Here is a 13,497-nt window from a genome sequence, read left to right on the forward strand (position 1 = left end):
GAGGAAAAAGTCAGAATTCTGAGATTAAAGTCAGAATTCTGACATTTTCTCAGAATTCTGACTTTTTTCTCAGAATTTTGACTTTTTTCTCGGAATTCTGGCTTTTTCCTCAGAATTCTTTTTTCTTAGAATTCTGACTTTTTTCTTAGAATTCTGAGATTAGTCAGAATTCTGACTTTTTTCTCAGAATTCTGAGATTAAAGTCAGAATTCTGACTTTTCTCTTAGAATTCTGACTTTAATCTCAGAATTCTGACTTTTTCTCAGAATTCCGACTTTAATCTCAGAATTCTAGAAAAGAAGAAAAAAAGACATGCCCGCTTTTTTTGTTTTTCCGGTGGCCCTAATCCTCTTCCGTACTAATCCTCTTCCGTACAGATAGGATCACAAAGTATCGATCTGATACTTTTTGACCTTATCCTCTATCAGTGACGATGATACTTGGTGATGACCAAGATTTAAGAATCGGCCAGTATTTTTTTCTTTCAGACACAGGAAAAAAATTTCTCCAACATTCGTTGTGTGTTGTTATTTATGAGTTGTTATTAAGATAATATGTGACTGCAGTTTAAAGATAATAATATTTTAGTGCCATGACAAGTCACGTAACAAAACCTTACACTCTGCTCAGATCAGCTGGTTGGTGTGATTGTGCTGTTCCAAACACGTTGCTAACAAGGAAGTTGCAGAGCGCCCTCTGGTGATAAACTAGAAAAGACTCAAAACTCGTAATATCGTTGGAGGGTGTTTCTACCATCTCTTAATGTTTTAATTTGATTATATCGGTAAATACCTAATATTGAAAATTATATATCGTGCATGGTGCTATATCAGGTCAAGCTCTTATTACAGCTGTTATCTGTACGTCTCCTTCCTCTTGGGTTCTGTGTTGTTAAACTTTTTTCCTGATGCATGGAAATTACCAGTCTATTTAGGTAGAGGCAAACTGTGCATGAAAGTCAGGTACTGATGTTGACGAATTGAGCATCTTAGCAAATGTTAACTCCTGTTGTGATTGACAGGTTCACTATAAGAAGGGTCACCATGAGCGCAAGGCCAAGTATACCTCCTTGCCTGATCCTCCTGAAATGGAGCTGGCCAAGAGAGTGTCCCAACAGCGCAGTGATGTAAGTAACAATTTTAAACCAAACAAAAACCACTATGACTGAGGTAGATATACTGATGAATTTTTCTTTTCTTTAAGCTATAAATATACATAGATCAGATATTTAAGTCCACAAACTCTTACTGAAAGCAATGTTCAGTGCAAAGTTAATAAGAGTAGAGGAGTATGCACTACAGACAGTGAGCAGTGATTGGGGCAGTGCAGTTTTAGTTTAGATCGAAATCCAAAATACCATAAATTCAATATGAGACCAGTACACAATTATTTAATCCATTGTCAAACCCTACCTGTATAGTGCATCTGTTTTCGCTAGACTCATCAACTTTTCTAGGATTAACAGTGTTCATCCCCTAACTAAACATTGGAGTAATAAATATCTTTGCTTATTTTAGAGTCAGAAAACTGGGCCTTGCACAGTGTAAGCACTGAAGCAGGACCCCCAGACACCAACCAACCCTGAGAAAGGGATCAGTCCACCTGCTCTCTGATATTAGTAGCAACACTAAGCTGGGTGGGAGAGGCTAACAATGACAGGAATTCCAATCATTTCTAATGTGTTTATATAAACATATGAGAGTTATTCATTTATCCTTTAATAAAAAATCCCTTCTTATGTTAATTGCCATCTTTTCCTCACAGCTTAAGTACAAGGAAGATTACAATAAAAATGTAAAGGGTCAGTGGTGTGAGACTCCTTACTTCGACGTGGCGACTGCCAGGGTGGCAATGGAGAACCTCAGCGACGTAAGAATTCACTATTTAAAGGAAAGGATTTCAGATTTCTGCTTTTCTTTGTCATTTTTTTGTACATAACTGTTGTGTGTTTTCCTTTCAGAGAAGATACACGCAACATTATGAGGATTCAAAAGACCAAATTTATTTCATGCAAACAGAAACGCCCACTTATGATGCAAACAAGAAGGCTCGTATTGCCGCTAGTGAGGTAAGCGTGAAAACACGCACAAACACAAAGGTAACACAGTATTTTTATAGGCCCTATCTCATGTGGAAGACACGACAGAGAGTTGACCCATGTCTCAGAGCAGTGTGTGAGTCAACAGACTCAGTCCACTCTGACGCAGGGATACACTGTATTGTGCCCACACTGCATGACTGAGAGATCCACATTTGGTTTACTGTCACCACACACATTCGGTCTGTAGCTTTACTAGCACGCAGGAATAAAATGCGAGTCTGTGTGACAAAGCTTTTCAGTTGCTCTGCACCTCATAGCCACCCACACGTTCACACACACAGGGGAAACATGCATTGTTTTCAAGAAATGCGAAAGACGGCCAACCAACTGTGCCATCATTTTGAACCATGTGAACACACCTCATTATCACACTTTCCTCTCTTTTTTTACTCACAGTGATCTGTTTCTGTCTTTAGGTCCAATACAAGAAGGAGTATGAGAAGAAAAAAGCACAGTCTGACTACAACACGCTCCCCGCCACAGAGAATCCTCTATTGAGGCAGCTCAGATATGCTGGCACTATCCTCAGTGATGTAGGTGTCTAAAAAACCCTGTGCAGAAAGTTTATTTTTCTTCTGTGACAAAAGATAGACCTTTTGCCTTTTTAGGAAAACTAAATTATAAAATCTTAGAAATTGAAGTAGGGGTAATTCAGTATGTTGCTTTTATAAATTCTTTTACGGTGGCTGTTGTTTAATTATTGCTTAAATTACCGGGCCAATTGCCCTGTTATTGTTGGGATAGAGTCCAGCCCCTCCCCACGACCCTGAATTGGATAAGTGGAAGTGAAATACATAGTGTGTTTGCTTGTTGTTTGCAATTACTCTCCTGTAGTTTTTCCTGTACCACAAGTATGTATGTAGCTGCTCATATATTTTTTATCGTTGTTTGACTTTGTTTTGTTTTTTCCATTTCCTTTCCAGAAAGTATATAAGGCTAGCTATGAGAAATCCAGGGGTTTCAGCATCAACTACTGTGACACGCCCAAGTTTCAGATGGACTCAGTACTTAAGCAGTTCTCTGATGTAAGAGAGCTCGTTGAGTTAAAATTTCTTTAAATATGAACCACTTGTGTTTCTCTTTTAACACACATTTTGATTTTCTTTTAGGCACATTACAAAGATAAGTATGAAAATGAGGTGAAGGGCCACTACATTGGAAGCTATGAGGACCTTTATATGCTTCACTGCCAGAAAGTCGAGGAAATGAAAAATGAGGTTTGTGCATTAAAAAATTTGAGCATGTATTAATATATTCCTCATCAAGCCTTTCCTCATAACACAATATTTGCTTTTTGTATTTCACAGCAACTATATAAATCTGATTATGAAGACATTAAAACTAGATGCTTCTTTCCTCAAACAATTACGCCTGAATACGAAGCTGTGAAGAAGCTTCAGCGATGCAACGATGTGAGTAGTCGCTGATTATAAAACTGTTCTTTGCAATAAAATGGATCCAGGTTCTTTTTGGATTTCTTATATGTATATGGACAATTATTATTTTTGTTTTGATCCTTTGGTTTTCAGAAAGTTTACCGGCAACATCCAGACACAGTGAAATTTATACAAGTGGTGGATTCACCAGTTCAAGTTCAAGCCGCCATCAACGCCAAACAGCTAAGTGACGTATGTACCTTTTTTGGACCACTTCCTCTTGGTGCTAATGTAGGAAAGTTTAGAATTTAAACTGGTACAGTAAAGCCCACAAACACCCACTGAACATTTAGGTGATACCTGCATATAATAGTACCGTGAATGTGACTATTTTGTTTTCTCAGTGTCCATTTATGGCCTCTAATTCTTGCAATCATCAGCTTGTGTCAATCCAGTTCTCCTAGATATGCAGATCACCTTTAAATTTGCTCAATCATCCATGAAGCCCAGCTGTCTTTCTATGGGCGCCATGGAAACTGGAGAGCCATTTCTCTGTAGTATAAATAGAAACAAGCATTCAGTTGGCCCAGAATAAACCCTGTGATCAGACAGGGGTTGGGGAGGTAGAGAAAGCAACAGTCACCATCTCTGAGCCCTGATAGCACACTACTGCCCTCCAGTGACAGAAAGTCAAATAACAGCTTATCAGACAATATACCCTGAGCAGTACTGACACAATAATATTACCATTTTGTTCTTCTGCAGTTAAACTACAAGGCAAAGTACGAGGAAATAAAAATGAAGAACAGTCTACCCCCAGACTACCCCTTCTTCATCCAGTCCAGAGTTAATGCTTTTAACCTCAGTGATGTAAGTAACTGTGATATTTGCATATCTCTAAAATTTAACTCGTATCAGCTTTGATTTCTCATACTGTAGATTTCAATTTCCTGAATGGCGCACTTTCTTCTTGCAGAACTGCTATAAGTATGATTGGGAGAAAACCAAAGCGAAAAAGTTTGAGATCAAAGGGGATACCATCTCAATCCTTGCTGCCCGTGCTCACACAAACGCCATCAGTGATGTAAGTATCCTACAGTGTCAGCCTTTGTATTTGTATTTCTTTGCTTCAACAGATAAATTACCTGCAGTACCTGTTATGTATTCTAATCCATGATAAATTCTGTTCATTACTAGGTTAAATATAAAAAGGAGTATGAGAAGAACAAGGGAAAGATGGTTGGAGCCCTCAGTATTAACGACGATCCGAAGATGCTGCACTCTGTCCATGTGGCCAAAATCCAGAGTGATGTAAGTTATTAGCTGATGTCATATTTTGATAAATATTAATTTATGGGGGTTAAAAAGAAGGGCAATTGAGTAATCTCTTGTTAATATCTTCACAGCGTGAATACAAAAAAGACTATGAAAAAGTAAAGACCAAGTATCATACACCATTGGATATGTTGTCAGTCACCTTGGCTAAGAAATCCCAGGCAATTACCAGCATGGCTGGTTATAGGAGCATCAGCACCAACTATTTCCTTCCACCCGACAGCGTCCTGCTGGATCTGGCCAAGAAAGCCAACGTTATCCAGAGTAATGTAAGACCAAACAGACTTTAGAGACTCCAACTGCTCACAGTTTTGCTGAAGTTCTGCTTTTTTCATCATAATATGAAAACATGTACTGATATGCTATTGTGGGCTTAAATATTCATCAACATTTGTTTTGGTTTTGTGTGTTTCTCTGCACCAAAGAATGAGTATAAGGCTGACTACAACAGCTACACCAAAGGTACTCCATGGGTCCCATATGGCTCATTGGAAGTGGAAAAGGCTAAGAAAGCTGCAGAGATCCTCAATGAGGTATGTGTGCAACATGGCCATGGGGCTTTGTGCACAGACATTCCCCTTCTTTACATCTGCTCTCATGGTAATAACAAAATGCATATTTCAGAGCTGATAGGTCATTAAAATAATAATATTTATTTACTCTTTTCCTTCAGAAAAAATACAGAACACACCCAGACAAGATCCCCTTCACATCTATCGACGACCACCCCATCATGATGCAGGCCAAAGTCAACCAGCTTCAGAGGAGCGATGTGAGTCCAGTGTCACTGTTCATACTGGAGAAAGAATTCCTTCTGCATTTTTCCAAGATCCCTTTTAGGAAGATTGTTGTTTGCTCTTACTTTCTTTTAATTTCTGCCCTGTCACATTTATTCTTTTATAGCTGTTCTACAAGCGAGGTCTAGAGGAGATCCATCAGAAGTACTCTCTGCCCCCGGATGTCCCAGAGTTCCTTCAGGCCAAGTGCAATGCCTACAACATCAGCAAGGTGACGAATGCACATAAAAAAAGCAAAATAAATAAAATATTTTTTCAACTCACTTTTAAAACTTAAATAACTGTATATCACCACAGTATGTGTGTGCATCTGTTCATGTTTGCGTAAAGCTATAATGGATACATGCCTTAAACATTGTTTATATGTTTTATGTGATTTCAGAATTACTACAAGTTTGCTTGGCAGGAGCTGATTGCTAAGGGTTATGACCTGAAGCCTGATGCCATCCCTATTGTTGCTGCCAAAGCTGCCAGACATGCTGCCAGTGATGTAAGTTTTCTGAAAGACCAAATTTGCTGCACTTTTTAAATAATTGTTACATATAAAAAACTAGAGAAGCTCTATCTGCTTTAACTCCTAGGTCCAGTACAAAAAGGCTTATGAGAAGGCGAGAGGTCACCATGTTGGCTTCCGCAGCCTCCAGGATGATCCTCTGCTGGTTCACTACATGGAGGTGGCAAAGTTGCAGAGTGACAAGAACTACAAGAAGGACTACCACAAAGTCAAGCTGAAGTATCACTCCCCAGTGGACATGCTCAGTGTGGCTCACGCTAAACATGCTTCAGCAGTGCAGACCTACGTTGGCTACAAGCAGCACCACCATAAATACTTTCTTCTGCCCGATGCTATGGGTCTGCAACTTGCTCGCACCATGAACTACAATTCCAGCGATGTATGTTATTAACAATGCTTGTGACTTAATGGCAATATAAACCTTATGGACTCTCTAAAAATGGTATTTGGTCTGACAATAGTTTCTTGTTTTTCTGGGGTTTCTTTTCTATTTCTCAGCACAACTATAAGATGGATTATGAGACCTCAGTCAAGGGTATTGGCTGGGTTCCAATTGGTTCTCTGGAGGTTGAAAAAGCCAAAACGGCAGCAGCAGCTCTGAATGAGAAAAAGTACAGGCAGCACCCTGATACCATCAAGTTCACCAGTGCTAGTGACTCCATAAGCATGGAGCTGGCTAAGACCAATGCTAAGATCATGAATGTGGTGAGAAGGACAAAACAAAATAATGACTTATGCTACATATCTAAAATTTAGTCCTTTTCAGAGAAGAAATAAATTCTTGCCTTCACTGTAATTACACAGAAAGAGTACAAAGCCAGCGGAGAGAAGTTCATGCACACTTACAATCTTCCTCCTGATGCCCCCCAATTTCTGCAAGCCAGATACAATGCTGCCAACATCAGCCAGGTTAGCTGCAGATTGATTTAAGCACATATGAAACATACAGAGAAATTTAATTATGAATGTTTTTGTAACAATATTGCTGATTATCTTTTTGTTTAGAATTATTACACTTATTCTCACCGCCAAGATCTGCTCAAAGGACATCACATGAAAGAGGATTCCATTCCCATCGTAGCAGCCAAAACTTCAAGAAACATTGCCAGCAATGTAAGCTGGAATTATGCTTTTCATAATAATTTTTAAATGTTAATGTATTTAATAATATTACTTATATTGCATTTTCTTTAATACAGTACAAGTATAAGCTGGCCTATGAGAAAGAAAAGGGCCATCACGTTGGCTTCCGCAGCCTCCAGGATGATCCTCTGCTGGTTCACTATATGCAAGTGGCAAAGATGCAGAGTGACAAGAACTACAAGAAGGACTACCACAAGGCCAAGCTGAAGTATCACACCCCAGTGGACATGCTCAGTGTGGCTCATGCCAAGCAGGCTTCTGCTGTTCAGACAATGGCTGGATACAAGAAAATCCCCCACAGCTTCTTGCTTCTTCCTGACAACATGCACCTGCAGCTGTGTCGCAACATGATGGACATTCAGAGTGACGTGTGTATTCTTTTCATCTTATCATCTTTATATATTGGTCTAATCCTGGAACAACATATATAGCATTACATATATGTATATATTTGATTATGACCTTTGATTAATTTTGATTTTCTCTAAATACCCACAGAATGTCTACAAGTCAGATTACAACAACTACTCTAAAGGTATAGGATGGGTCCCTATTGGTTCTCTGGATGTTGAAAAAGCCAAAACCGCTAAAGCTGCACTGGATGAAAGAAATTACCGCCAGCACCCCAGTAATTTCAGATATACAAGCAAGACCGATGCCATGAACATGACTCTGGCTATGGCCAACACTAAACAGATGGACATCGTAAGAATCCCTTTTCTTAACAGAAGATACTTATGTAGAGATTCTTTAAACATTCACTGTTGTTTCTTTCTTCTGACTAGACTGCATACAAAGCTTCTGGAGAGAAGTTCATGCACACCTACCATCTGCCATCTGACTGCCCCGAGTTTCTCCAGGCTAAGTTTAATGCCCAGACTATTAGCGAGGTTAGAGCACAAATTATTTAATTGAATATGCAAGTTGAAGCAATAGTAATTTCCTGAGGTTCAAGGTGTATATGAGCATAGTTGTGCACAAAGTTGTTGTAACACTTTACTGTTTATTTGCAGAGTCATTACAGGCACAAATGGGTGGAAGACATTGCCAAGGGATATGACATGAAGCCTGATGCTATTCCCATCCTGCATGCCAAGCACGGCAGGCATATTGCCAGCAATGTATGTAATAAATGCATGTAATAAATGTAACTAAATTTAACTGTAAAAAAGAAAGAATCAACACATCACTTTTTTTTTTTTTCTTTAGGTCCAGTACAAAAAAGATTATGAGAAGGCGAGAGGTCACCATGTTGGCTTCCGCAGCCTCCAGGATGATCCTCTGCTGGTTCACTACATGGAGGTGGCAAAGTTGCAGAGTGACAAGAACTACAAGAAGGACTACCACAAGGCCAAGCTGAAGTATCACACCCCAGTGGACATGCTCAGTGTGGCTCATGCCAAGCAGGCTTCTGCTGTTCAGACAATGGCTGGATACAAGAAGATCCCTCACAGCTACTTGCTTCTCCCTGACAACTTGCAACTGCGGCTGTGTCGAACCATGAACCTCCAGTCAAGTGATGTAAGTAGCAATGATAGTCATATGCATGCCTATTTTTTAAATAATCAAAACCAGATTTGAATTACAAAAGATCATTAATCTTTACTTTGGAACTAATTTGCATCATGACTTCACTTTTTTTTTTCAGAATGATTACAAATCTGACTGGAATAACTTTGTCAAAGGCATTGGATGGGTCCCTATTGGCTCGCTTGCTGTTGAAACTGCCAAGGTTGGCGGTCAGATTCAGAGTGAAAAGAAGTACCGCACTCATCCATCAAATTTCAAGTTTAGCAAACTCATGGACTCCATGGACTTGGCTTTGGCTAGTGCCAACAACCAGATCATGAACAAGGTGCAGTATTTTCAGATGTGTTGTATAGGGTCACAAAATAGAGGTAGTCATGTTCATGATAAACATTGCGATTGACCCCTTTCACTGATTTCTTAACCTAAAGAAAGCATACACCGCAGCCTGGGAGAAGGACAAAGTGACCACCCATGTCATGCCAGACGCTCCTGAGATTCTGCTGGCAAAGGCTAATGCTCTGAACATGAGCAATGTAAGGCATTACAAATTATAATAATTATTATTTATTCAATCATTTATATGATTTAACATCTATATCTTATCTAACCATTATGCTGTAAGCCATGGCTATATAATATATGTATGATCGTTGTCTGTAGCGTAACCTTTCTGTCACTGTATATGTTTTCACAGAAACTTTACAAAGCTGGTGTTGTGGAGATGGCTAATAAAGGCTACAACCTCAAAGCAGATGCTATCCCCATTCTGGCTGCCAAGGCTGGCACCACCATTGCCAGCAACGTAAGTAGAAAATAAAGTAAATGTAGAAAGTCAAGGGGTTTATTTCCTACAGCCCATTACAGATGCTCACCAAATGTGCAATTACTATTACAGTTCAAGTACAAATTGGCTTATGAGAAGGCGAGAGGCCACCATGTTGGCTTCCGCAGCCTCCAGGATGATCCTCTGCTGGTTCACTATATGCAAGTGGCAAAGTTGCAGAGTGACAAGAACTACAAGAAGGACTACCACAAAGCCAAGCTGAAGTATCACACCCCAGTGGACATGCTCAGTGTGGTCCATGCCAAGCAGGCTTCTGCTGCTCAGACTATGGCTGGATACAGACACATTCAGCACACTAATGCTCTCCTGCCTGATGCCATGAACCTGGAACTTGCTCGTAACATGCAGCTCATTGCTAGTGATGTATGTATAACAATTTGAATAGATAACAATTTTACACAGTTACTGCTCTTATTGTGCATAGCTGTGCTCCACTGTGAAATAAACACTTGTGTATTCCCCTCAGAACCAGTACAAGAGTGAGTATGAGCACTACATCAAAGGAATAGGATGGGTCCCTATTGGATCACTTTCAGTTGAGACTGCTAAAGTTGGCGGTCAAATTCTTAGTGAAAAGAAATACCGCACTCATCCATCCAATCTCAAGTACAGCAAGCTGATGGACTCCATGGACTTGACTCTGGCTACTGCCAACAATCAGATCATGAACAAGGTGAAATCTTTTAACTTTAATTGGAGAACAAAGCCACACAATATTGTCAAAAACATTGTTCATAACTGACACCATTATTTGATTTTTGTAATGATTTTTTCTTGCAGAAAGCATACACTGCAGCATGGGAAAAGGACAAACTGACTGTTCATATTATGCCAGATGCTCCTGAGATTCTCCTTGCAAAGGCTAATGCCCTCAATATGAGCAATGTAAGGGGAATCCGTCAAATTAATAAACCTACTGAGTCTTTTTATTTATTAGGTTGTTAATAATGCAAATCACTTACCTTAGTCGTATGTAATTTCAGAAACTTTACAAAGCTGGTGTTGTGGAGATGGCTAATAAAGGCTACAACCTCAAAGCAGATGCTATCCCCATTCTGGCTGCCAAGGCTGGCACTACCATTGCCAGCAACGTAAGTAGAAAATAAAGTAAATGTAGCAAGTCAAGGGGTTTATTTCCTACAGCCCATTACACATGCTGACCAAGTGTGTATTTATTATTACAGTACAAGTACAAATTGGCTTATGAGAAGGCGAGAGGTCACCATGTTGGCTTCCGCAGCCTCCAGGATGATCCTCTGCTGGTTCACTACATGGAGGTGGCAAAGTTGCAGAGTGACAAGAACTACAAGAAGGACTACCACAAGGCCAAGCTGAAGTATCACACCCCAGTGGACATGCTCAGTGTGGTCCATGCCAAGCAGGCTTCTGCTGCTCAGACTATGGCTGGATACAGACACATTCAGCACACTAATGCTCTCCTGCCTGATGCCATGAACCTGGAACTTGCTCGTAACATGCAGTTTATTGCCAGTGATGTATGTATAAACGTTTGAACAGATAACAATTTTACACGATTGCTACCATTATTGTGCTGCACTGTGAAATAAACATTTGTGTATTCCCCGCAGAACCAGTACAAGAGTGAGTATGAGCACTACATCAAAGGAATAGGATGGGTCCCTATTGGATCGCTGGATGTTGAGAAAGTAAAATCAGCAGGGAAGGCCCTCAGTGAGAAACTGTACCGTCAGCCTCCTAGCAACTTCAAATTCACCAAAGATATGCACTCTATGGACTTGACACTGGCCACTACCAACAACCAGATTATGGATAAGGTACAGAAGAGAAATTGTCATGAATATAACTGAAAAGTACTTTCTCTTTATTTTATGTGAAGCCGATAATTACAATTTGCTTCTTTAGCAATCCTACATCAAAGCCTGGGAAAAAGACAAGACTTCAATCCATGTCATGCCTGATGCAATGGGCATTGTTCTGGCAAGGGAAAACAGGAAGAACTACAGTGAGGTATCGTATAATATGCAGTTTCCTGTCTGTAACGATATGGATGACAGTTAGGGAAACAATTACACTAATACTATTAGTATGTCCATTTGAAGGTAGACATGGTTTCCTTGTTGACATTATTTCTTGCTATAGAAACTGTACAAGTTGGATCATGAACTGTCCAAGAAGAAGGGCCATAATCTTCGTAGCGATGCCATTGCCGTCCAAGCTGCTAAAGCCTCCACTACAATTGCTAGTGATGTAAGTGTCAGTTTATATTCTCTTTACTGTATTACTTTATGTGAATATTTATTCTAATATGCTGTTTGGTGACTAAACGTCATACTATTGCTTTTGTAGTACAAGTACAAGACAGGATACCGTAAACAGGTCGGTCACCACATCGGTGCTCTCAGCATTCAGGACGACCCTCTGCTCATGCTGGCTCTGAACTCAGCCAAGATCGCCAGTGATGCTCTGTACAAGAAGGACTTCAACAAGTCCAAGACCAAGTTCCACCTGCCAGTGGACATGATGGCCTTTGAACTGGCCAAGAAGAACCAGATTCAAGTCAACCATTTCAACTACATCACCCGACTGCACAACTGGACATGCCTGCCAGACTCCAATGATGTGGTCCAGGCCAGACATGCGTATAACTTACAAAGTGATGTGAGTATATTTTAATAATTTCTATTATGATAATATTATTATATTGCAGGACTCGTGTTTTTTACTATATATCATTTTTGTTGTCCACCAGATTCGACCATTGCAAATTATTCTTGGTTTTTGTTTTTGTCTTCAAGGCTATGTACAAGGAGGATCTGAAGATGCTGCAGGGTATTGGGTGGGTGCCAATAGGTTCATTAGATGTTGAGAAGGTGAAGAAAGCTGGTGAGATTCTGAGTGAGAAAAAGTATCGACAGCACCCGAGCAAATACGGTTTTAAAATATCCACTGAAGACATGCCTTTAGCACTGGCTAAGTCCAATGCTCAGGTTATGAATAAGGTATGAAATCCCATTTAAAACCTCCATCAGCCAAACTGCATGTTGTATGTAAATTAAGTTATTGTAAAATTCACACATTTAGAGGTCACAATGTAAGTACTTTTTGTCTTTTTTTTTTCATTTTTGTTACTGCAGAAAGCATACATTGACGCCTGGGAGAATGAGAAGACAAAGATCCATGTCATGCCCGATTCTATGGATGTCCTTCTAGCCAAAGCAAACAACGTTAACTACAGTGTGGTATGTAGGCATTTGTGGTGTACAGTGTTGGTCAAGTTACTTGAAAAAAGTAATCCCATTACTTTACTGATTACTTCTTTTCAAAAGTAATTAATTACTTAGTTACTTTTTAAAAACACGATTTACAACCTGAATAGGTGATAAAGCAATAGATCTTTCAGCCCAATTCTACTTTTTCTGCATAATCCATCATACAAAATGTAATCAAATGGAAAAGTCTCTTTTTAAAACTTGTTTTATTAGTTTTAATCTTTTAACTTTATGCATCAAGCAAAAATTAAATTGTATGCAACATTCTCTGACTGGAAGAAATTTGTTTAACATTTAAACCTATTTTCTGCACATTCCAGCACATAAAATAAAATATTTTTTTTTGTGTTTACACTCACTCTTTCAAATAGATGCAAGTAAAACACAGCAGAAAATAAATAAAATCAAAGACTAGCGATCCTGTTGCTCTATTTTCACTTGTAAAGCAGGAGTGGGGTAGGCGGAGGTTTACCCTGGTGCAGGTGTGCCGCAGCGGTCAGTTGAAGACTCCGCGAGTTTCTCTGTGAATTTCCCATTACGTCAGGGGTGTCCAAACTTTTTTCGCTGAGGGCCACATACATAAAAATATAGGAGGGGCTGGGCCAC

General features: G+C 39.6%; 1 protein-coding gene across 1 annotated transcript in view; it reads left to right on the forward strand.

Annotated features, from left to right (window-relative positions):
* neb (nebulin) overlaps nucleotides 1-13,497 on the forward strand; it is a 69,676-nt gene that overhangs the window by 12,744 nt on the left and 43,435 nt on the right. The window contains exons 10-48 of the mRNA XM_063497579.1: nucleotides 1,022-1,126; nucleotides 1,765-1,869; nucleotides 1,961-2,068; nucleotides 2,518-2,634; nucleotides 3,025-3,126; nucleotides 3,211-3,318; nucleotides 3,409-3,513; nucleotides 3,631-3,729; nucleotides 4,243-4,347; nucleotides 4,454-4,561; nucleotides 4,675-4,788; nucleotides 4,884-5,081; nucleotides 5,238-5,345; nucleotides 5,486-5,584; nucleotides 5,716-5,820; nucleotides 5,992-6,099; nucleotides 6,191-6,502; nucleotides 6,622-6,828; nucleotides 6,928-7,032; nucleotides 7,129-7,236; nucleotides 7,323-7,634; nucleotides 7,765-7,971; nucleotides 8,052-8,156; nucleotides 8,280-8,387; nucleotides 8,476-8,787; nucleotides 8,915-9,121; nucleotides 9,225-9,329; nucleotides 9,491-9,598; nucleotides 9,692-10,003; nucleotides 10,107-10,313; nucleotides 10,421-10,525; nucleotides 10,624-10,731; nucleotides 10,825-11,136; nucleotides 11,230-11,436; nucleotides 11,525-11,629; nucleotides 11,762-11,869; nucleotides 11,969-12,280; nucleotides 12,418-12,621; nucleotides 12,757-12,861. Of these exons, the coding sequence (XP_063353649.1) occupies nucleotides 1,022-1,126; nucleotides 1,765-1,869; nucleotides 1,961-2,068; nucleotides 2,518-2,634; nucleotides 3,025-3,126; nucleotides 3,211-3,318; nucleotides 3,409-3,513; nucleotides 3,631-3,729; nucleotides 4,243-4,347; nucleotides 4,454-4,561; nucleotides 4,675-4,788; nucleotides 4,884-5,081; nucleotides 5,238-5,345; nucleotides 5,486-5,584; nucleotides 5,716-5,820; nucleotides 5,992-6,099; nucleotides 6,191-6,502; nucleotides 6,622-6,828; nucleotides 6,928-7,032; nucleotides 7,129-7,236; nucleotides 7,323-7,634; nucleotides 7,765-7,971; nucleotides 8,052-8,156; nucleotides 8,280-8,387; nucleotides 8,476-8,787; nucleotides 8,915-9,121; nucleotides 9,225-9,329; nucleotides 9,491-9,598; nucleotides 9,692-10,003; nucleotides 10,107-10,313; nucleotides 10,421-10,525; nucleotides 10,624-10,731; nucleotides 10,825-11,136; nucleotides 11,230-11,436; nucleotides 11,525-11,629; nucleotides 11,762-11,869; nucleotides 11,969-12,280; nucleotides 12,418-12,621; nucleotides 12,757-12,861 (6,075 nt within the window). The remainder of the gene's footprint in view (nucleotides 1-1,021; nucleotides 1,127-1,764; nucleotides 1,870-1,960; nucleotides 2,069-2,517; nucleotides 2,635-3,024; nucleotides 3,127-3,210; nucleotides 3,319-3,408; nucleotides 3,514-3,630; nucleotides 3,730-4,242; nucleotides 4,348-4,453; nucleotides 4,562-4,674; nucleotides 4,789-4,883; nucleotides 5,082-5,237; nucleotides 5,346-5,485; nucleotides 5,585-5,715; nucleotides 5,821-5,991; nucleotides 6,100-6,190; nucleotides 6,503-6,621; nucleotides 6,829-6,927; nucleotides 7,033-7,128; nucleotides 7,237-7,322; nucleotides 7,635-7,764; nucleotides 7,972-8,051; nucleotides 8,157-8,279; nucleotides 8,388-8,475; nucleotides 8,788-8,914; nucleotides 9,122-9,224; nucleotides 9,330-9,490; nucleotides 9,599-9,691; nucleotides 10,004-10,106; nucleotides 10,314-10,420; nucleotides 10,526-10,623; nucleotides 10,732-10,824; nucleotides 11,137-11,229; nucleotides 11,437-11,524; nucleotides 11,630-11,761; nucleotides 11,870-11,968; nucleotides 12,281-12,417; nucleotides 12,622-12,756; nucleotides 12,862-13,497) is intronic.

The sequence above is a fragment of the Pelmatolapia mariae genome, linkage group LG16_19, assembly GCF_036321145.2.
Source record: "Pelmatolapia mariae isolate MD_Pm_ZW linkage group LG16_19, Pm_UMD_F_2, whole genome shotgun sequence".
NCBI lineage: Eukaryota > Metazoa > Chordata > Actinopteri > Cichliformes > Cichlidae > Pelmatolapia > Pelmatolapia mariae.